The following is an 18,802-nucleotide window of genomic DNA, read 5'->3' as shown; positions in this document are numbered from 1 at the left end:
AATCTGATCAATTCCAGCCGCTTTTCTAGTTTTCAACTTTTGTATCTTATTGTAAATGTCATTGTTATCATACGTAAATTTTATTACTTCTTTGGCCTTAGTCTCTTCCTCTATCTCGACATTATCCTTGTAACCAACAATCTTTACATACTGCTGACTGAATACTTCTGCCTTTTGAAGATCCTCACATACACACTCCCCTTTTCATTAATTATTCCTGGAATGTCCTTCTTGGAACCGGTTTCTGCCTTAAAATACCTATACATACCCTTCCATTTTTCACTAAAATTTCTATGACTGCCAATTATGCTTGCCATCATGTTATCCTTAGCTGCCTTCTTTGCTAGATTCAATTTTCTAGTAAGTTCCTTCAATTTCTCCTTACTTCCACAGCCATTTCTAACTCTATTTCTTTCCAGTCTGCACCTCCTTCTTAGTCTCTTTATTTCTCTATTATAATAAGGTGGGTCTTTACCATTCCTTACCACCCTTAAAGGTACAAACCTGTTTTCGCATTCCTCAACAATTTCTTTAAACCCATCCCAGAGTCTGTTTACATTTTTATTTACCGTTTTCCACCGATCATAGTTACTTTTTAGAAACTGCCTCATACCTGCTTTATCAGCCATATGGTACTGCCTAACAGTCCTACTTTTAAGACCTTCCTTTCTATCACATTTATTTTTAACTACCACAAAAACAGCTTCATGATCACTAATACCATCTATTACTTCAGTTTCCCTATAGAGCTCATCTGGTTTTATCAGCACCACATCCAAAATATTTTTCCCTCTGGTTGGTTCCATCACTTTCTGAATCAGCTGTCCTTCCCATATTAACTTATTTGCCATTTGTTGGTCATGCTTCCTGTCGTTCGCATTTCCTTCCCAATTGACATCTGGCAAATTCAGATCTTCCGCTACAAATTTCTTTCCATGTCGTTTCCCACATAGCTGACTATCCTATCAAATAATTCTGAATCCGCATCAGTGCTACGCTTTCCCGATCTGTACACTCCAAATATATCAAGTTGCCTATTATCTTTAGAAATGAGCCTTACACCTAGAATTTCATGTGTCTCATCTTTAACTTTTTCGTAGCTTACAAATTCTTCTTTCACCAGAATGAAAACTCCCCCTCCCACCTTTCCTATCCTATCTCTACGATACACACTCCAGTGCCGTGAGAAAATTTCTACATCCATTATATCATTTCTCAGCCATGATTCAACTCCTATTACAATATCTGGTAAATATATATATCTATTAAAATACTTAATTCTATTCCTTTCTTTACAATACTTCTACAGTTCAACACTAACAATTTTATGTCATCCCTACTTGATTTCCAGTTCCCTGTTCCCTTATCACCGCTCCCTAGGCCATCCCGTTTCCCTGAATGTACCTCCATATTACCCTTCCAAACAAATTTCCTAACTTATACGTACCACTGCGGTTTAAATGAAGGCCATCCGAGCGCAGATCCCTTTCTCCTACCCACCCATTAAGATCTAGAAATTTCACTCCCAGTTTCCCACATACCCACTCCATAGTCTCATTTAAATCCCCAATCACCCTCCAGTCAGTATCCCTCCTACACAGTATTCCACTAATAACAATCTCCGCTTTCTTAAACTTCACCCGTGCTGCATTTACCAGATCCCACACATCTCCAACTATGTTGCTACTTATATCAGCTTGCCTTACGTTGTTGGTACCAACGTGAAACACTACCACCTTCTCCTTCCCCTCCTCCCTCTCTTCTACTTTCCTCAACATCTTCCTCAACCTAATTCCTGGATAACATTCTACCCTGGTTCCCTTTCCTCCACACACTTTCCCCACGTGTCTAACGACGGAATCCCCCATGACCAGAGCCTCAACCCTACCCACCTCATTTGATCCCCTCCCCTCCTGGTCAGCCCTATCTTTCCTGATAGCTGCAGAAGCTACTTCCTCCTCCCTTTTCTCCTTCCCATGACCCTGTTCCACCTGTCTTTTCCTATCCTCTACTCTACATTTCCCTTTCCTACCTTTTCCCTTCCTCCTACTTCCACGCATCTCAGCAACAGTTCCCTGTCCCTCATCTTCCCTCTACCTGTTCTACCTGGAGTGACTCGTACCGATTTCGCACAGACACCTGTCCTGAATTCTGATCCTGAATAGAGCCCTTGGCTTGCAATCTCCTTCCCTTTAGAACATTAGACCACCTGTCTTCTACAACTCCTCCCTTTCCTTCCCCTCCCTCTTGTACACCTACTGTAACCTGTATATTGTTTGAGGGAGTCCTATCTTCCTTCCCGTCTTCTGTGAGAATCCTAATTATCTCCCTCAAACTTTCCAACTCCTCCCTCATACCCCTCAATGCCTCACCACACCCACAATAAGTACACTCGCGCTCCTTAGCCATTCTTTACGGGGGGAAAATTTTAAATTAAAAAATAAAATAACTTATTTGCAAAAAAATAAATGAACGGAGGGATATATTGTCTTGGATAGTACACAACAATAAGGTAATTAATATACGACTACACTACAATACTACTTAGTCGTGCTCTATTATTATTATTATTTTAAATCCTACAACCCCTAACAGGATAAAAGCTGCTGTTAATTACTGAATATCGAAATTAATACACAAGAACTACACAATTCCAAACTGCAATTAAGCCTATCCTAATTTCAACAATATTTTAGTAAGAGTTTCTACGGATACCTCTACCACACCAGTACTACACAAATATTTTACAATAATAAAATAAGCACACTAAATTCTAATAGGATATTACTCGTATACTACTGTACAGTACACTACAGTAATTTTTAAACTACTTTCAGACGTATCCTAATTACGATACCGGTACCGTACCGTATGTCACTACTAAGCACAACAGAAATGAAATTTGCAAGAACTACTGTACTCAAAGATTACCAACGAAGCTAAATGCTTAGACAAATTATTATTAGTATTACGGTCTAATAGATATACACGAAAGATAACACACGAATATAGCACGCAAGATACGGCACTATCTAAATGTACTGTATCCATACTACAATGTATCTACACTACACTACACTGCGTTTGGTTAAATGCTTAAGTATCAAAAGGATTGCCGTACACGAAGAAAAACACGAATATAACTGGCAAGATACTATCTAATATATTATACCTTATCTTTACTACAATTCTACTGAAATGTGGTTATGTGATTATTACAGCTGGTGGATTACTATTATTTTCCCTACTCCACGGAACGGAGAAAAAAAAGTGTCCTTAATTAGGCCTACTGAAAAATACGAGGTTGTCTACAATAATTTCTCAAATATTTCTATCAAAACTACTACTACTACTACTACTACTACTCCAGGGACTTGAACTGCAATTACTGGGATATATGAACTTTATTATTATTTGCTAACCGCTCATAAATACTGAAATATCGAGGGAGCGAAATGTAAATTACGGATACTAACTACCTACTCAGAAGTACAAATGAATGGAATACAAGGTCAGCTGATTTTTTATTTATATTTACTTGACTACACTACACCCTTTGTTCACGACTGTAGCCAACAATGCAATATTTGAATATTAGGAGCGACAATAATCAATAACAATACGACTGTTAACTATTACCGTGTAATCTCTTTAACTTCTTTTTAAATGGAAGTTTACAGGCGTATCGTGTTTTTTAATGTAGTAAATTATTACCTTCGCGATAGTTTGAACGTATATCTATACGAAATACCGGAGAAGTTGCTGCAGAAGTTACGGTACTATTCCTTATGATAATCTGCCTCTGTAAGTACAACCAACGAATCTACAGATATTTACAAATATTTTTAAAGTTAATATTGTTACCTAAACCTAAATTCGAAACAAGGTGCACCTAGCTAGCCTACTTAACCTAGAAAACGTAATTTACTGAAGACCAACTGAATTACTTGTTACAAAATTTAAATAATTATTACTACTCCCAATTTCTAACAACAAGCACTAAACACCACTATATAAACAGCACTAAATGAATCAGATATACACAAAATTAAGCTATTTCAATAGGTATTCACTACCTTATCACTACAATAATGCAAGAGCTCTCTAAACAGCCAACCGTCCTCAAGCGCATCCAACAATACTCAAACGAGTGGCATTAGTAAATTGTTGCAAAGTTTAGGCTGTAAAGACTTGGAGAAAAAGTGGTGGAGCTGCTCGACTAAGCGGTGTGTTCCGTTGCGTCGGTGGAGAGATGGCGTGGAATACGTTTTGGTGTTTTTATTTGCAGGAAAGATCACAGTGTGAAGATAAATTTGAAATTCAAGAGGAAAAATTGGGGCAAATATTCGTTTATAGGAAGACTAGCAAGATACCCGTGCTTCGCTACGGTATTATACTGAAATTTATAATTGAATGCTTATTTTTTTAGATATATAATCCGCCGAAATTCGCGATCTCACTCGTTTTCTGCGAGAATCCACCAAAATTTCCGACCTGTCTCGTTTTCTATTAGATTACGGCACGTTTCCTCCCATTTTTCAATCTTCCTTTCCAGCAATCGATTTCGTACTTCCCGGGCTAGACTCAGGTATTCCTCCTGGTCAGCTGGGTCCGTAAATCTATGCCATCTTTTCCTATAATCATTTTTAATATGGATAAAATCCTTCAGGAGATCCGGCGTGGTGTCATATTGGGTGCCTTGGCGGCACTGAACCCGCGGCCGGACTGCATTCTTAGTCATTACCCGTCCAGGAGCCGTTTCCAGCGCGGACCGCACATTTGACGACGGTCCGGAACATTATTATTATTATTATTATTATTATTAGTATTACTATTATGTGTTGCTGGAGTGGCTGATGACAGGGAAAACCGGAGTATCCGGAGAAAAACCTGTCCCGCCTCCGTTTTGTCGAACACGAATGTCACATGGAGTGACCGGGATTTGAACCACGGAACCCAGCAGTGAGAGGCCGGCGCGCTGCCGCCTGAGCAACGGAGGATACTTATAAGTACATTAAGAACAGTAAAATCAATTGGTCTCACCTCCTTCTACACCCCACCGCCGTTACGTTTATTCACCGCCACCCCCCCCTCCAAAAAAAATAAAAGAAGGCTTGTTTCTTTATGTTTAAAGGAGATTTCAAACACCAATGTTCACGTCTATTACCTTCAGTTTTGAGAAATAAGTATCCCCATCAAAATAATTTACTTTTTTCACTTCATTTCACACTACTCCCCCCCCCAAGTGAATTTTCCCGCAAAAATACTTGTTTCTTTAATAGTAAAGGTTCTTCTAAATACCAATTATCACGACTCTAACTTCTTCAGTTTTTGATTTATGTGTCCTCATGAAAGGAATTCAACTCCTTTACACTCCAGCCCTCAAAGATGGTCCCCCCCCAAAAAACGCGTCTTTCTTTGTTTTTAAAGGAGATCCAAATACGAATTTTCACGTCTGTAGCAACTTTAGTTTTTATTAGATGTATGTATTCTCATACAATTAAGTCAATTAATTTTTCAATATCAAATTTCACGTCTGTAACATCTTCATTTTTGAGATATCAGTAGCCTAATTAAAAGAAACCAACACCATTTTCAGTCACTTTTACCCACCCCCCAAGTGGTATTTCCGAAAATTAAAAATACACGTTTCTTTATGTTTAATAGAGATAAAAAATACCATTTTTCACTTCTGTAACATGTTAAGTATTTTTAGATATACTGTAAAAATTCTCATTTTAAAATTTCACCCCTTTTGTGTTCCCCTTAAGTGGAGTTTCCAAAAACAAATCACCTATGTTTCTTTACATTTACAGGAGATTCCAAACACCCACTTTTAACGTCTATAACATTTTACGTTGCAAGATATTCTGTAGATATAGTCTTTCAAAAAATTCACCCCAGTTTGTCACTCCTGTTTAACCGCCATTAATTGGATTTTCCAAAAACTAAAAAATGCGTGTTTCTTTGTTTTTAAAGTAGATCCCAAATACCAATTTTCAGGTCTGTAATATCCTCAGGTTCTGAAATATAAGTAGCCTCATTAAAGGCATTCAACCCATTATTCACCCTTTTACACACTTCCTATTGGGATTTTCCACAAACAAACAAAAGAATACGTGTTTCTTTATTTTAAAGGAGATTGTAAATACCAATTTTTACATCTATACATCTATAAACTGTAAATGTTTTGAGATACAGATACACATTTTAAAAATTCACCCCCCTTTTAACCCCCCCCCCCATTAATTGGATTTTCCAAAAACAAAAAGTACGCGTTTCTTTATTTTTAAAGGAGATCCCAAACACCAATTTTCAGGCCTGTAATATCTTCAGGTTCTGAAATATAAGTAGACTCATGAAAGGCATTGGACCCCTTTTTCAAACTTTTCCACCTTTCCTATTAGGATTTTCCGAAAATAAAATATACGATATACGTGTTTCTTTATTTTTATTTTTAAAGGAGTTTCTATATACCAATTTTCACATCTATAACCTTTAATAGTTTTGAGATATCGATACACTTATTTTAAAATATTACCCCCTTTTCACCCACCCCCCCCTTAATTGGATTTTCCAGAAACAAATAAATACGTGTTTCTTTATTTTTAAAGGAGATCTCAAACACCAATTTTCAGGTCTGTAATATCTTCAGTTCCTGAGATATAAGTAGCCTCATTAAAGGTATTCAACCCCTTTTTCACCCCTTTACACTCCTCCTATTGCGATTTTCCGAAAACAAAAAAATACGTGTTTCTTTATTTTTAATGAAGATTCTAAATACCAATTTTTACATCTGCAAACTGTAAAAGTTTGGAGATATAGATTCACTCATTTTAAAAATTCACCCCCTTTTAACCCTCCCATTAATTGGATTTTCCAAGAACAAAAAAATACGTGTGTCTTTATTTTTAAAAGAGATCAAAAGTACCAATTTTCAGGTCTGTAATACCTTCAGTTTCTGAGATATAAGTACCGGTATCCTGATTAAAGGCATTCAACCCATTTTTCCCCCATTTTCACCCTTTTTCACCCCTCCTATTGGGATTTTCTGAAAACAAAAAATACGTGTTTCCTTGTTTTTAAAGAAGATTCTAAATACCAATTTTTACATGTGTAAACTTTTAAAGTTTTGAGATATAGATACACTCATTTTAAAATTTCACCCCCCTTTTCAACCCCTTAGCGAAGGAATATCCAAAAATCCTCTCTAAGCGAGCACCTACATCTTAATATGAATGTATTCCCAAAATTTCATTTCATTATGTCCAGTAGTTTTGGCTCGGCGATGATGAATCAGTCAGTCAGTCAGTCAGTCAGTCAGGACAAGCTATTTTATATATATAGATAAGTTAGGGATTGGAATAATTTACCAAGGGCGATGTTGGATATATTTCCAAATTCTTTGAAATAATTTAAGAAAGGGCTAGGTAAACAACAGAAACTGTCACATGGGTGACTGCCATAAATGCAGATCAGTGATGGATGGATGGATGGATGGATGGATGGATGGATGGATGGATGGATGGATGGATGGATGGATGGATGGATGGATGGATGGATGGATGGATGGATGGTATCACAAGCGATTTTCTGAGAGAAGGAAACCTACACCCAGTATGTTCCGGAGCCTTTATCTACGTTAGTCTTCAACTGGAGCTCTTAGAAGGAAACCTCCTATTAAAGATAGTCCTGTAATGTCTGGTCATAATGAAGAGGTTCTTTTAGACGCTATACGGAATATTCCTCTTATTTATTGGTATATGGGCAGTAGTACAACAGAACACCCTCAGCCGGTCATCTGTTTTCCGAATATAACATAAGAATACTTCATCCACAGCATCTGCAATTTCATTAGCAGCTTCGCGTCTCACTTCGGTGCTTGGGGAATATTCTATGAAAGGACATTACACATCGTGAACGGTGATGCAGTCTTTTCAGCGATACTCCTCTGTACGGATGAATCAACTACAAACATTTACTTTTACAGGGCAACATAAGAACTAATTCCAGAAAATGAGTAGTTAACCATTCAGATGTGTGATTTAGCCACCTAAACTTTGATGAGGATTCGCAGTCAGTAGGATGTTCACAGTCTATATTTGTTCATAGGCTTAATGTACGCTTCCTGTTCTAACATAAGTGTTTTTCGCAGCTGTGATCGTTTCATACATACATTACGGTTTCTATCATTGAATTACAATCGGCGCTAATGATTACGTATGTATTGTCGATCTTAAACCTAACTTATCGTTTTACTAATCCTGTATAGCAACAGGGCTCACTAATTATAACTGCTAACTACGTGATGCATATAGTCTTCCAAGCTAGTTAAATGTAAGATAAAGCCACTCGGCCTTCATCTTATCAGGATAAATAAACCATCAATCACTCATACAACAACTGACCTTGATTCACTTGTCTTTCAGATAGAGGAAGATGTGTTTTGGTCCTAGGAATGATTGTGTAGCGCTAATTCGATTAAAACAGCTTCTACGATGTAGATGAGAGCGAATGTGAACACAGGTGTAGTGTATAATCAATAAGAATATTATTTGTCATATATTGATTAGATAAAGCTGCTTTAATGAAATTAATTACTTCAACTGACTGAATCCTCCTTATCTGCTGAGAACTAAAAAGAATTATATTCCAATAATTTTCTGCCTCTTCATAATCCAACTCTGGGGGGGTCTTAAGAACATGCATAGTCACCAATGCGCCTAAATCTCTTCAAATAGGAATACATTTTTAGGTATGAGCAAAATATAGAAACAATGCTCAGAAATTATTTTGGAAAGTAGTGTATTTTGGCATTCAAATATGAACTTGAGACAATCCTTTCAAAGATGCTGATGTCTATCGTATTACTAATGTCATAATTATGTTTATTAGGTAGGGCTACTTTGATCAGATGAAATACTTCAACCGACTGAATCTTTGTAATCAGCTAACAGTTAACAGTTGTTCAATATCCTAATTATTCTCAGCCTCCTGACAGATTAACTCTGGGAGGTACTTGGAACGTGTATAGTCGCAAATGTATGTAAACCTCTTCAAACTGGAATAGATCCATAGCTCTGAGAACAAAGTAGAGATACGCTGGTTTAATCCATATATTGGTATTCCAAGAAGTATTGTACGAACCTGCAAGGAATACTGCAAGCTTTAACATGGTACCAATATAATATTTTTTAATTCACCATTTACCAATCATTTTTCCTTTATACCGTATCTATCCTGATTCCTTCCTTCATTCCTTGCTTCCTTTCTTTCTTTCTTTTTTTTTTTTTTTTTTTTTTGCTATTTGCTTAACGTCGCACTGACACAGATAGGTCTTTTGGCGACGATGGGATAGGAAAGGGCTAGGAGTGGGAAGGAAGCGGCCGTGGCTTTAGTTAAGGTACAGCCCCACCATTTTTCTGGTGTGAAAATGGGAAACCACGGAAAACCATCTTCAGGGCTGTCGACAGTGGGGTTCGAATCCACTATCTCCCGATTACTGGATACTGGCCGCACTTAAGCGACTGCAGCTATCGAGCTCGGTTTCTTTCTTTCTACGGGTAAAGAAATTTAAATATACATTCGTACTAAAATAATTTATATAACCAACCTAAACAACTTCTACAATAATAGCATTTAGGAAAAGGCAAAATCGATTACACTACGGAGGACTGCTATCAAGGAGGCCTCTACCAAGAGCTAATCTTAAACCACACCATAGTGCGGCTCGTGTATGTTTGGTCGACGTACGCGTCTAATTCATACCTAGGGTAACATGACTGCTCTCGTATACAGGTGCAGCATCCTCCAAACTTTAGTTGCAGAATTTGTTGCCACTTTACACTGGTAGACGATAATGCTCGTGTCCATCGAGCCAGCGTGCTCAGTCAGTTTCTCGAAATTCATGGCATACAGAGAACGGTGCGGTGTGGGCAGCTTATTCTTCAGACATGAACCGTGTTGAACACGCATGTCGTGAATTGAAGACAGCAATTACCCTCCGTTCTAATCCTCCGCAAACATTCAGCAACTAACTGAAGCTGATATCCGATCTGTCCCAAAACAATTTAGATTTTTTGGTGCTGATTGTGCCTCGTCGTGTTCAAGCATGCCCCAGGGCCCGAGGTGGCTATATCTGCCACAAAATGAACGTTAATTCTGTGTTCAAAATCCCAAATTACCAATTTTGTGCTGTTGTTGCGTCTCTTTGTATGACTGGCTTCATAGTATTTTTCTTTTCTGTACACCCTCCGTAATGAAAAATGCACGTACAAATACACAGCGAAGTGAAAAGTGCACTAAACCCAGAATATGCAAAACTTTATTTTGTGCTCTCTATTTACTATGGCGTGTTTCTATGGTAGCTGGTAGTGTGGTGTGTTGTGTGTATATGAAGAGATGTATTTAGACGAACATAAACGACCAATACCCGAGAAATGAGGATTAACCAGATGCAAGTGAAATAATCTCCAGCCCGACCGGAATCGATCCCGAGGCCCTCTGAACCGAAGGGCACTACGTTGACTATTCATCCAAAAATCCGAACGCTATATGTAGACTACTGTATGAGGTAAACTCCGGGATGTTTTCTCTTTCAGTAACAATTTGGAAAAGATCAGTGGTATTGTCTATTAGCTACGTAAATTTGTTTTACGTATTTCGTTTCGGGTACTTCATCACTGTGTCAAGAAAATCTTGGGGAAACTTATAAGCCACATTCTACTGACCGATCTGCATTTCTAGTTACTGGACGTTAATTTCTTGTAAGTTGTTCCTTTAAAACATAGCACTGTATTTCACAACATCCTACATCTTTCATTAGTGGAATACAAAATAATATATCTTACTTTGATCATATTTCTAATGAAGGCCTGTTTTTTATTTTCCTCAGCTCTATTCCGATTCCATCATCATTTTTGGAATGTATCGTACTGCAAATCTGATATCTAGAGTTAGCAGCGCTCCTGTTTACTTCTACAAATTCTCCTATTCAGGAACGTACAGCCACAATTACAAACCTCCTCAATATTCCACACCCTATGGTAAGTATACAATTATAAAACTCTTTCCATTTCTAAAGGGCATAGCTGGCTTGTTCTGCTTTGTATGTGGTAATAATATTCAGAAGAGTCTTCTTAGAGACAGAATTTCTCAATTAATTCGGAGTCATGCGTGTAATTTAAGTCCTGTCTTTAATGAGATACCCCCAACAAAACTGCGTGTTTTACTTAGAACTTCATACGGGATTTCCTATTACAGATATGACACAGATATAGACATTGTTATTGACATTAAATAGAAATATGGTAAATATACTTATTTTACCTCCGCGGAAACCTTGAATCGGGTTTTTTAATGGCAAAATAGTTGGGTACTTTTTTTTTTTTGCAAATTGCTCTACGTCGCACCGAGACGGCGACGATGGGAAAGGAAAGGGTTATGTATGGGAAGGAAGCGGCCGTGGCCTTATTTAAGGTAGAGTCCCAGCATTTGTCTGGTGTGAAAATGGGAAACCACCGAATACCATCTTCAGGGATGCCGACGGTGGTGCTCGAACACACTATATCCCGAATACTGGATACTGGCCGCACTTAAGCGACTGCAGGCAAAAGAGTTTTAACATTGTCACTGCTTATTGTCCAGTCTGGAATCCCTACAAGTGAAGTGTCAGACTCCCAAGTTCAATTAACTTAAATACTCAGCCAAATTTAACGTTTCTAGAATTCATAATGTCATAATGTTTTAGGCTATATTAAAAATATAGTTCCCCCTACCCTGAAATAAGCATTATAGCATTAAATAACTTCACGTCTGAAGAATGAATTAGTCACTGCTAATCCCATTCTTGTATAACCTTTCGTGGTGCTATTTTACGATCCGGCCAGCCTCTGGACTGAGGATTAGCAGACAGAATAATTCTAGTAAATGCTACCTGTTCCTACTATCTTCGGACATCTTCCCCATATGTATTCATTAGCTGGAGGTCACAGATATGAAAGTAGCGAGAATAATTACTGGTAGAAACAGGTGAGAAGAAAGACAGGGGGTCATTCTCATTGAAGAGACACAAGTTAAATTAGAAAGGAAATCATTGGATGAACGCTTCAATGGTGAAGTGAAGCAAATAGGGAAGGATAAGGATAAGGATTGCCTTAGAGAATAACTAGCTGATGTGCCCGTGCTTCGCCACGGATTTCTACATTGTATATAGAATTCTAGGTTAGGTAGTGTGCACGTTGTGAGCAAGATTGTATGAAACTGCATAGCTCTTAACGTCACCCTAGAAACGCGACGGGGAAGTCACCAAACATCTTTTGTAATATGAAGACTGAGTTAGGGAATTCTCACTGTAATGGTAGACCCGCTGGCATAACATCAGTCAAAATAAGGTTGGGAAGCTTTCATTATAATGGTAGAAACTCACTCTCCAGCTGCCTTTTTAAATCCTCAGAAAGACCGTCTTAGTGGTTTCCCAACTGAAATGAACATACAATATAATAACGTCAGTAGGAACGGCGCAATTAAAAGCAATGCTTTCATATGAAATACTCGATCAAATGAAAAACCAGACATTTTCTCACTTCTGACGAACAGGACTAAGCTGCCGATCCAACAGTCCAAAGTTCGAGAGCTAGAATGACCAAGCCGCTGACTACCGTGATCCGTGATCATTCTTTGTCCCTCTTCGGCGGGGAGGGGGTCGAATAGTGGCGATTCCCAGGGCAAAAACTATGCACTTTTACTAATCTGTTTCCTAGGAGTACCCGATGAGTCGGAAAGTATCAATTCACTACACCGGCGGCGGAAAAATCTATCTGACTTGGAGGCAAATTTTTCCTCCAAGCCAGAGGAGAAACCACCTCTTCACTGCTAATTTGGAATAAAATGAATGTAGAATTTAATAAAAATGAAGAGGAAGAAGCGGCTCTTTTCAGGGTTGAGTTATGAGTTATTTAGTGAATTGCGGTGCTATAATTTGGAACAGCCCTAATTGTTATTCAAGACCAGTGCATACTACTACTACTACTACTCAACTAAGTGAGCCTCTGCCTTAAGTATGCCCACTGCTCATTCAAAACAGCGCGTCAGAGTAGGGATCGAACAGCTGGAATACTATGTTGAACCAGTGTGTTACGTACCAGCTGCATAAGAAAATGTATGAACCAAAGGAATGGCATGCTAAAGAAGAAAGTTTCCTAACTCCTCGGCTATTTCCCGCCAATATTCAGTCAGGCTGTTATACTCGGTACGCAGCATTAATCCCATCTATCGGAGTTGAGAGGCAGCATAAGAGACAAAGAACATCACAACAAACAGTGGTCAATGAAATGTTATTGTTGATCAATGTTATAGCCTTTCGATATTGTAATCCTTCACATATAGTTTTCTTCCGACTCTGAAGTACCACTCTTATCATAGTCGGTACGTTAAAACTGAAGAAAACATAAATGATCGGAAATTGTAGACTGTAGTTTCTTATTCCCTGACTCTATAACCGATTTTCATTAAATCCTGTTAACCCATTTTCGCGTGACTCGGTGTTGATATGGACTTAGCAACAAAATACAAATTCATGAATATATGCATTAACATAGCCGGTACGGTAAAAATGTATAAGACATAAATGGTCGGAAATTTAATTCTATACAACTTTGGTTATGTAGTATTTATCGATACGACCACTAATAATATACATATTTGAGAATTAAATTTTAGACCTTCCATTAAACTACCAAGTCACTCAGGGTGAAAATTATTTATATTCTATATTGTAGTGGCTCGTTTTCCGACTTCGCATACCAATTTCCAATGAGACAGGACCAATGATAATGTAAATATTAAAGAACTGGCAAGATACCCGTGCTTCGCTACGGTATTATACTGAAATTTATAATTGAATGCTTATCGTTTTATATATAACCCACCGATATTCGCGATCTGGCTGGTTTTCTGAGAGATTCCGCATAAATTCGCGATCTGACTCGTTTTCTGAGAGATTACGGCAACGTTCCTCCCATTTTTCAATCTTTTCTCCAGCAATCGATTTCGTACTTCCAGGGATAGGTCCAGGTATTCCACCCGGTCAGTTGGGTCCCTAAATCTTTGCCATCTTTTCCTATCAGCACTTTTAATGTGGTTCAGATCCTTGAGGAGATCCGGCGTGGTGTCGTCTTGGGTGCCTTGGCGGTACTGAACCTCTACTTGGCGGTAAATTACATCTGCTGCCGTTGTCATTGATGCCAGTATGACCAGCACCATTGTCGCCCGTAGGCAAGTGCGCAGGACTTCTGGCGATACGAATGACATACTTCCGTGCATTATTGACCTTATTACAGAGGTGAACAATTGCACGGTCAATCATATATCTATCGTTTATTTCAAGTATGTTTAAATTTTTGTTTATATGCCAGAAGAATCTACTGTAATCTAAGAACGTTCTCCAAAGGAAAAGATGGCTCTTGAAAACGAACCCAGGAGAGATTAAAAATGATCGGGTTATGATCAGAATAAGTACATTGAAAATCTACAGCCTGTTTCCAATCATTCAACCGGGTCAGGAATGGAATGAATAAGCCTTGCCGAAGCCTGTCGCACTCCACTGGGGCAATGATTAAATGAATGACAAATGAAATGAAATGATATTGGAGAGTGTTGCTGGAACGAATGATGACGGGGAAAATCGGAGTACCCAGAGAAAAACCTGTCCCGCCTCCGCTTTGTCCAGCACAAATCTCACATGGAGTGACCGGGATTTGAACCACGAAACCCAGCGGTGAGAAGCCAGCGCGCTGCCGCCTGAGCCACGTAGGCTCCTTATAAATAGATTAGGAACAGTAAAATCAATTGGTCTCACCTCCGTTTTCACCCCACAGCGATTAAGTTGATTTACCTCCCCCCCCAAAAAAAGAAAGAAAACGTGTTCCTTTATGTTTAAAGGAGATTCCAAATACCAATGTTCACGTGTGTTACCTTCAGTTTTGAGATATAAGTATTCCCATAAAAATAATTCACTTTTTCACTTTCACACTCCCCGCCCCCCTTAAGTGATTTTTCCGGCAAAAAACACTTGTTTCTTTAATAGTAAAGGATCTTCTAAATACCGATTATCTTCAGTTTTTGAGATATGTGTCCTCATGTAACTAATTCAACTCCTTTTCACACTCGCCCCCCCCCCCCGCAAAACGCGTCGTTTTATTTTTAAAGAAGATCTAAATACCAATTTTCACGTCTGTAACAACTTTAGTTTTTATTAGATGTAAGTATCCTCATACAATTAATTCAATGAATATTTCAATTTTTCACCCCCCCCCCCCCCAACCTTCATTGGATTTTCCGAGAATAGCTGTTTCTTTACTTTAACAGGAGATTCCAAACACCAATTTTTACGTCTGCAACATTTTACGTTTCTGAGATGTACTGTAGATATAGTCTCTCTAAAAATTCTAAAATTTGTCACTCTTGTTTAACCCCCATTAATTAGATTTTCCAAAAACAAAAAATAAATGTTTCTGTATTTTTAAAGGAGATTCCATATACTAACTGTCTGGTCTGTAATATCTTCAGTTTCTGAGATATAAGTATCCTCATTAAAGACATTCAACCCCTTATTCACACTTTTCACCCCTCCTATTGGGATTTTCCGATAACAAAAAGTACGTGATCTTTTATTTTTAAAGGAGATTCTAAATATCAATTTTTATATCTGCAAAATTTTGAAGTTTTGAGATATAGATACACTCATTTTTAAAATACACCCCCCCATTAAACACCCCCCCCCCCACTATTTGGATTTTCTATGAACAAAAAATACATGTTTCTTTATTTATAAAGGAGATCCCAAATACCGATTTTCAGGTCTGTAACATCTTCAGTTTCTGAGAAATAAGGATCCTTATTAAAGGCATTAAACTATTTTTCACCCCTTTTCACCCTTCCTATTGGGATTTTCCGAAAACAAAAAAATACATGTTTCTTTATTTTGAAAGTAGATTCTAAGTACCAATTTTTACATCTGTAAACTTTGAAGGTTTTGAGATATATACACCCTTTTTAAAAATTCACCCCCCTTTCCACCCTCCACTATTTGGATTTTCCAAAAACAAAAAGTACATGTTTCTTTATTTTTAAAGGAGATCCCAAATACCTTTTTTCAGGTCTGTAATATCTTCACATTCTGAGATATAAGTAGCCTCATTAAAGGCATTCAACCCCTTTTCACCCCTCCTATTAGGATTTTCCGAAAACAAAAAATACATGTTTATTTATTTATAAAGGAGATTCTAAATACCAATTTTTACATCTGTAATCTTTTAAAGTTTTAAGATGTAGACACACTCATTTTAAAAATTCACCCCCTTTTCCCCCCGCCATTATTTAGATTTTCCAAAAACGAAAAAATACCTGTTTCTTTTTTTTAAGTAGATCCCAAATACCAATTTTTAGGTCTGTAATATCTTCAGGTTCTGAAATATAAGTAGCTTCATTAAAGGCATTTCAACCCATTTTCACCCTTTTCCACCCTTCCTATTGGGATTTGCCGAAAACAAAAAATGACGTGTTTCTTTATTTTTAAAGGAGATTCCAAATACTAATTTTTACATCTATAAACTTTAAAAGTTTTGAGATATAGATACACTCATTTTCAAAATTCACCCCCTTTTCACACCCTCATTAATTGGATTTTGCAAAAACAAAAGAATACGTGTTTTTTTATTTTTAAAGGAGATCCCAAACACCAATTTTCAGGTGTGTAATATTTTCAGTTTCTGAGATATAAGTATCGTCATTAAAGGCATTCAACCCATTTTTCACCCCCTTTTCACCCCTCCTATTGGGATTTTCTGAAAACAAAAAAATACGTGTTTCTTTATTTATAATGAAAATTCTAAATACCAGTTTTTACATCTGTAAACTTTCAAAGTTTTGACATATTGATACACTCATTTTAATAATTCACCCCCCTTTTCCCCCTCCCATTAATTTCATTTTCCAAAAACAAAAAATACGTGTTTCTTTATTTTTAAATGAGATCAAGTGTACCAATTTTCAGGTCTGTAATATCTTCAGTTTCTGAGATATAAGTACCGGTATCCTGATTAAAGGCATTCAACCCTTTTTTCACTGTTTTTCACCCCTCCTATTGGGATTTTTTGAAAACAAAAAAATACGTGTTTCCTTATTTTTAAAGAAGATCCTAAATACCAATTTTTACATCTGTAAACTTTTAATGTTTTGAGATATAGATACACTCATTTTAAAATTTCAACCCCCTTTTCACCCCCTTAGCGACGGAATATCCAAAAATCCTCTCTTAGCGAGCCCCTACATCTTAATATGAACATATCCACAAAATTTCATTTTTTAATGTCTAGTAGTTTTGGCTCGGCGATGATGAATCACTCAGTCAGTCAGTCAGTCAGTCAGGACAAGTTATTTTATATATATAGACTGGCAAGATACCCGAGCTTCGCTACGGTATTATACTGAACTTTATAATTGAATGCTTAACGTTTTATATATAATCCGCCGAAATTCGCGATCTGACTGGTTTTCTGAGACATTAGGGCAATGTTCCTCCCATTTTTCAATCCTTCCTTCCAGCAATCGATTTCGTACTTCCCGAGCTAGGTCCAGGTATTCCACCCGGTCAGTCGGGGCCCTAAACCTTTGCCATCTTTTCCTATAAGCATTTTTAATATGGATCAAATCCTTGAGGAGATCCGGCGTGGTGTCATCTTGGCTGCCTTGGCGGTACTCAACCCACGGCCGGACTGCAGTCGTAGTCATTATCCGGCCAGGACCCGTTTCAGCGCGGTCCGGATATTTGACGACGGTCCAGAACATTATTATTATTATTATTATTATTATTATTATTATTATTATTATTATTATTATTATTATTATTATTATTATTATTATTATTATTATTATTATTATTATTATATGTTCTGGACCCCACAGCAAGATGCAAGACCGCAACTTGGCGGTAAATTATATCTGCTGCCATTGTCAATGTTGACAATGTGACCAGCACCATTGTCGCGCGTAGGCATGTGTGCGGGATTTCTGGCGATACGAATGACATACTTCCGTGCATTATTGACCTTATTATAGAGATGAAAAATTGGACAGTCAATCTCATTCCTATCGTTTATTTCAAATGTGTTTAAATTTTAATTTTTATGCCAGGAGAATCTACTGTAATCTAAGAACGTTCTCCGAAGGAAAAGATGACTCTTGAAAACGAACCCAGGACAGATTAAAAATGATCGTTTTATGGTCAGAATAAGTACATCGAATATCTACAGCCTTCTTCCAGTCATTCGACAGGGTCAGGAATGGAATAAATAAAGCCCCCATCTAGCGGCAACAATAGGAATTATGCCGGCTGCCGAAACCTGTCGCACTCCTCTGGGGCAATGATTAATGAATGACAAATGAAATGAATTTATATTGGAGAGTGTTGCTGGAATGAATGATGACAGGGAAAACCGGAGTGTCCGGAGAAAAACCTGTCCCACCTCCGTTTTGTCCAGCACGAATGTCACATGGAGAGACCGGGATTTAAACAACGGAACTCAGCTGTGAGAGGCCGCCTGAGCATCGGAGGCTCCTTATAAATACATTATGAACAGTGAAATCAATTGGTCTCACCTCCTTTTACACCCCACCGCCGTTAAGTTTATTTACCCCCCCCCCCCCCCAAAAAAAAACCTAAAAGAAGGCGTGTTTCCTTATGTTTAAAGGAGATTCCAAACACCAATGTTCACGTCTATAATCTTCAGTTTTCAGATAAAAA

At 37.7% G+C, this 18,802-nt stretch overlaps 1 protein-coding gene across 1 annotated transcript in view; it reads left to right on the top strand.

Moving 5' to 3' along the window:
- LOC136863569 (esterase E4) overlaps nt 1-18,802 on the top strand; it is a 296,437-nt gene that overhangs the window by 208,920 nt on the left and 68,715 nt on the right. The window contains exon 8 of the mRNA XM_067139949.2: nt 10,895-11,045. Within this exon, the coding sequence (XP_066996050.2) occupies nt 10,895-11,045 (151 nt within the window). The remainder of the gene's footprint in view (nt 1-10,894; nt 11,046-18,802) is intronic.

Source organism: Anabrus simplex, chromosome 2 (genome assembly GCF_040414725.1).
Source record: "Anabrus simplex isolate iqAnaSimp1 chromosome 2, ASM4041472v1, whole genome shotgun sequence".
In the NCBI taxonomy this organism is placed as follows: Eukaryota; Metazoa; Arthropoda; class Insecta; order Orthoptera; family Tettigoniidae; genus Anabrus; species Anabrus simplex.
The sequence above is the reverse complement of the archived record's forward strand: the minus strand, read 5'-3'. Positions and strand labels throughout refer to the sequence as shown.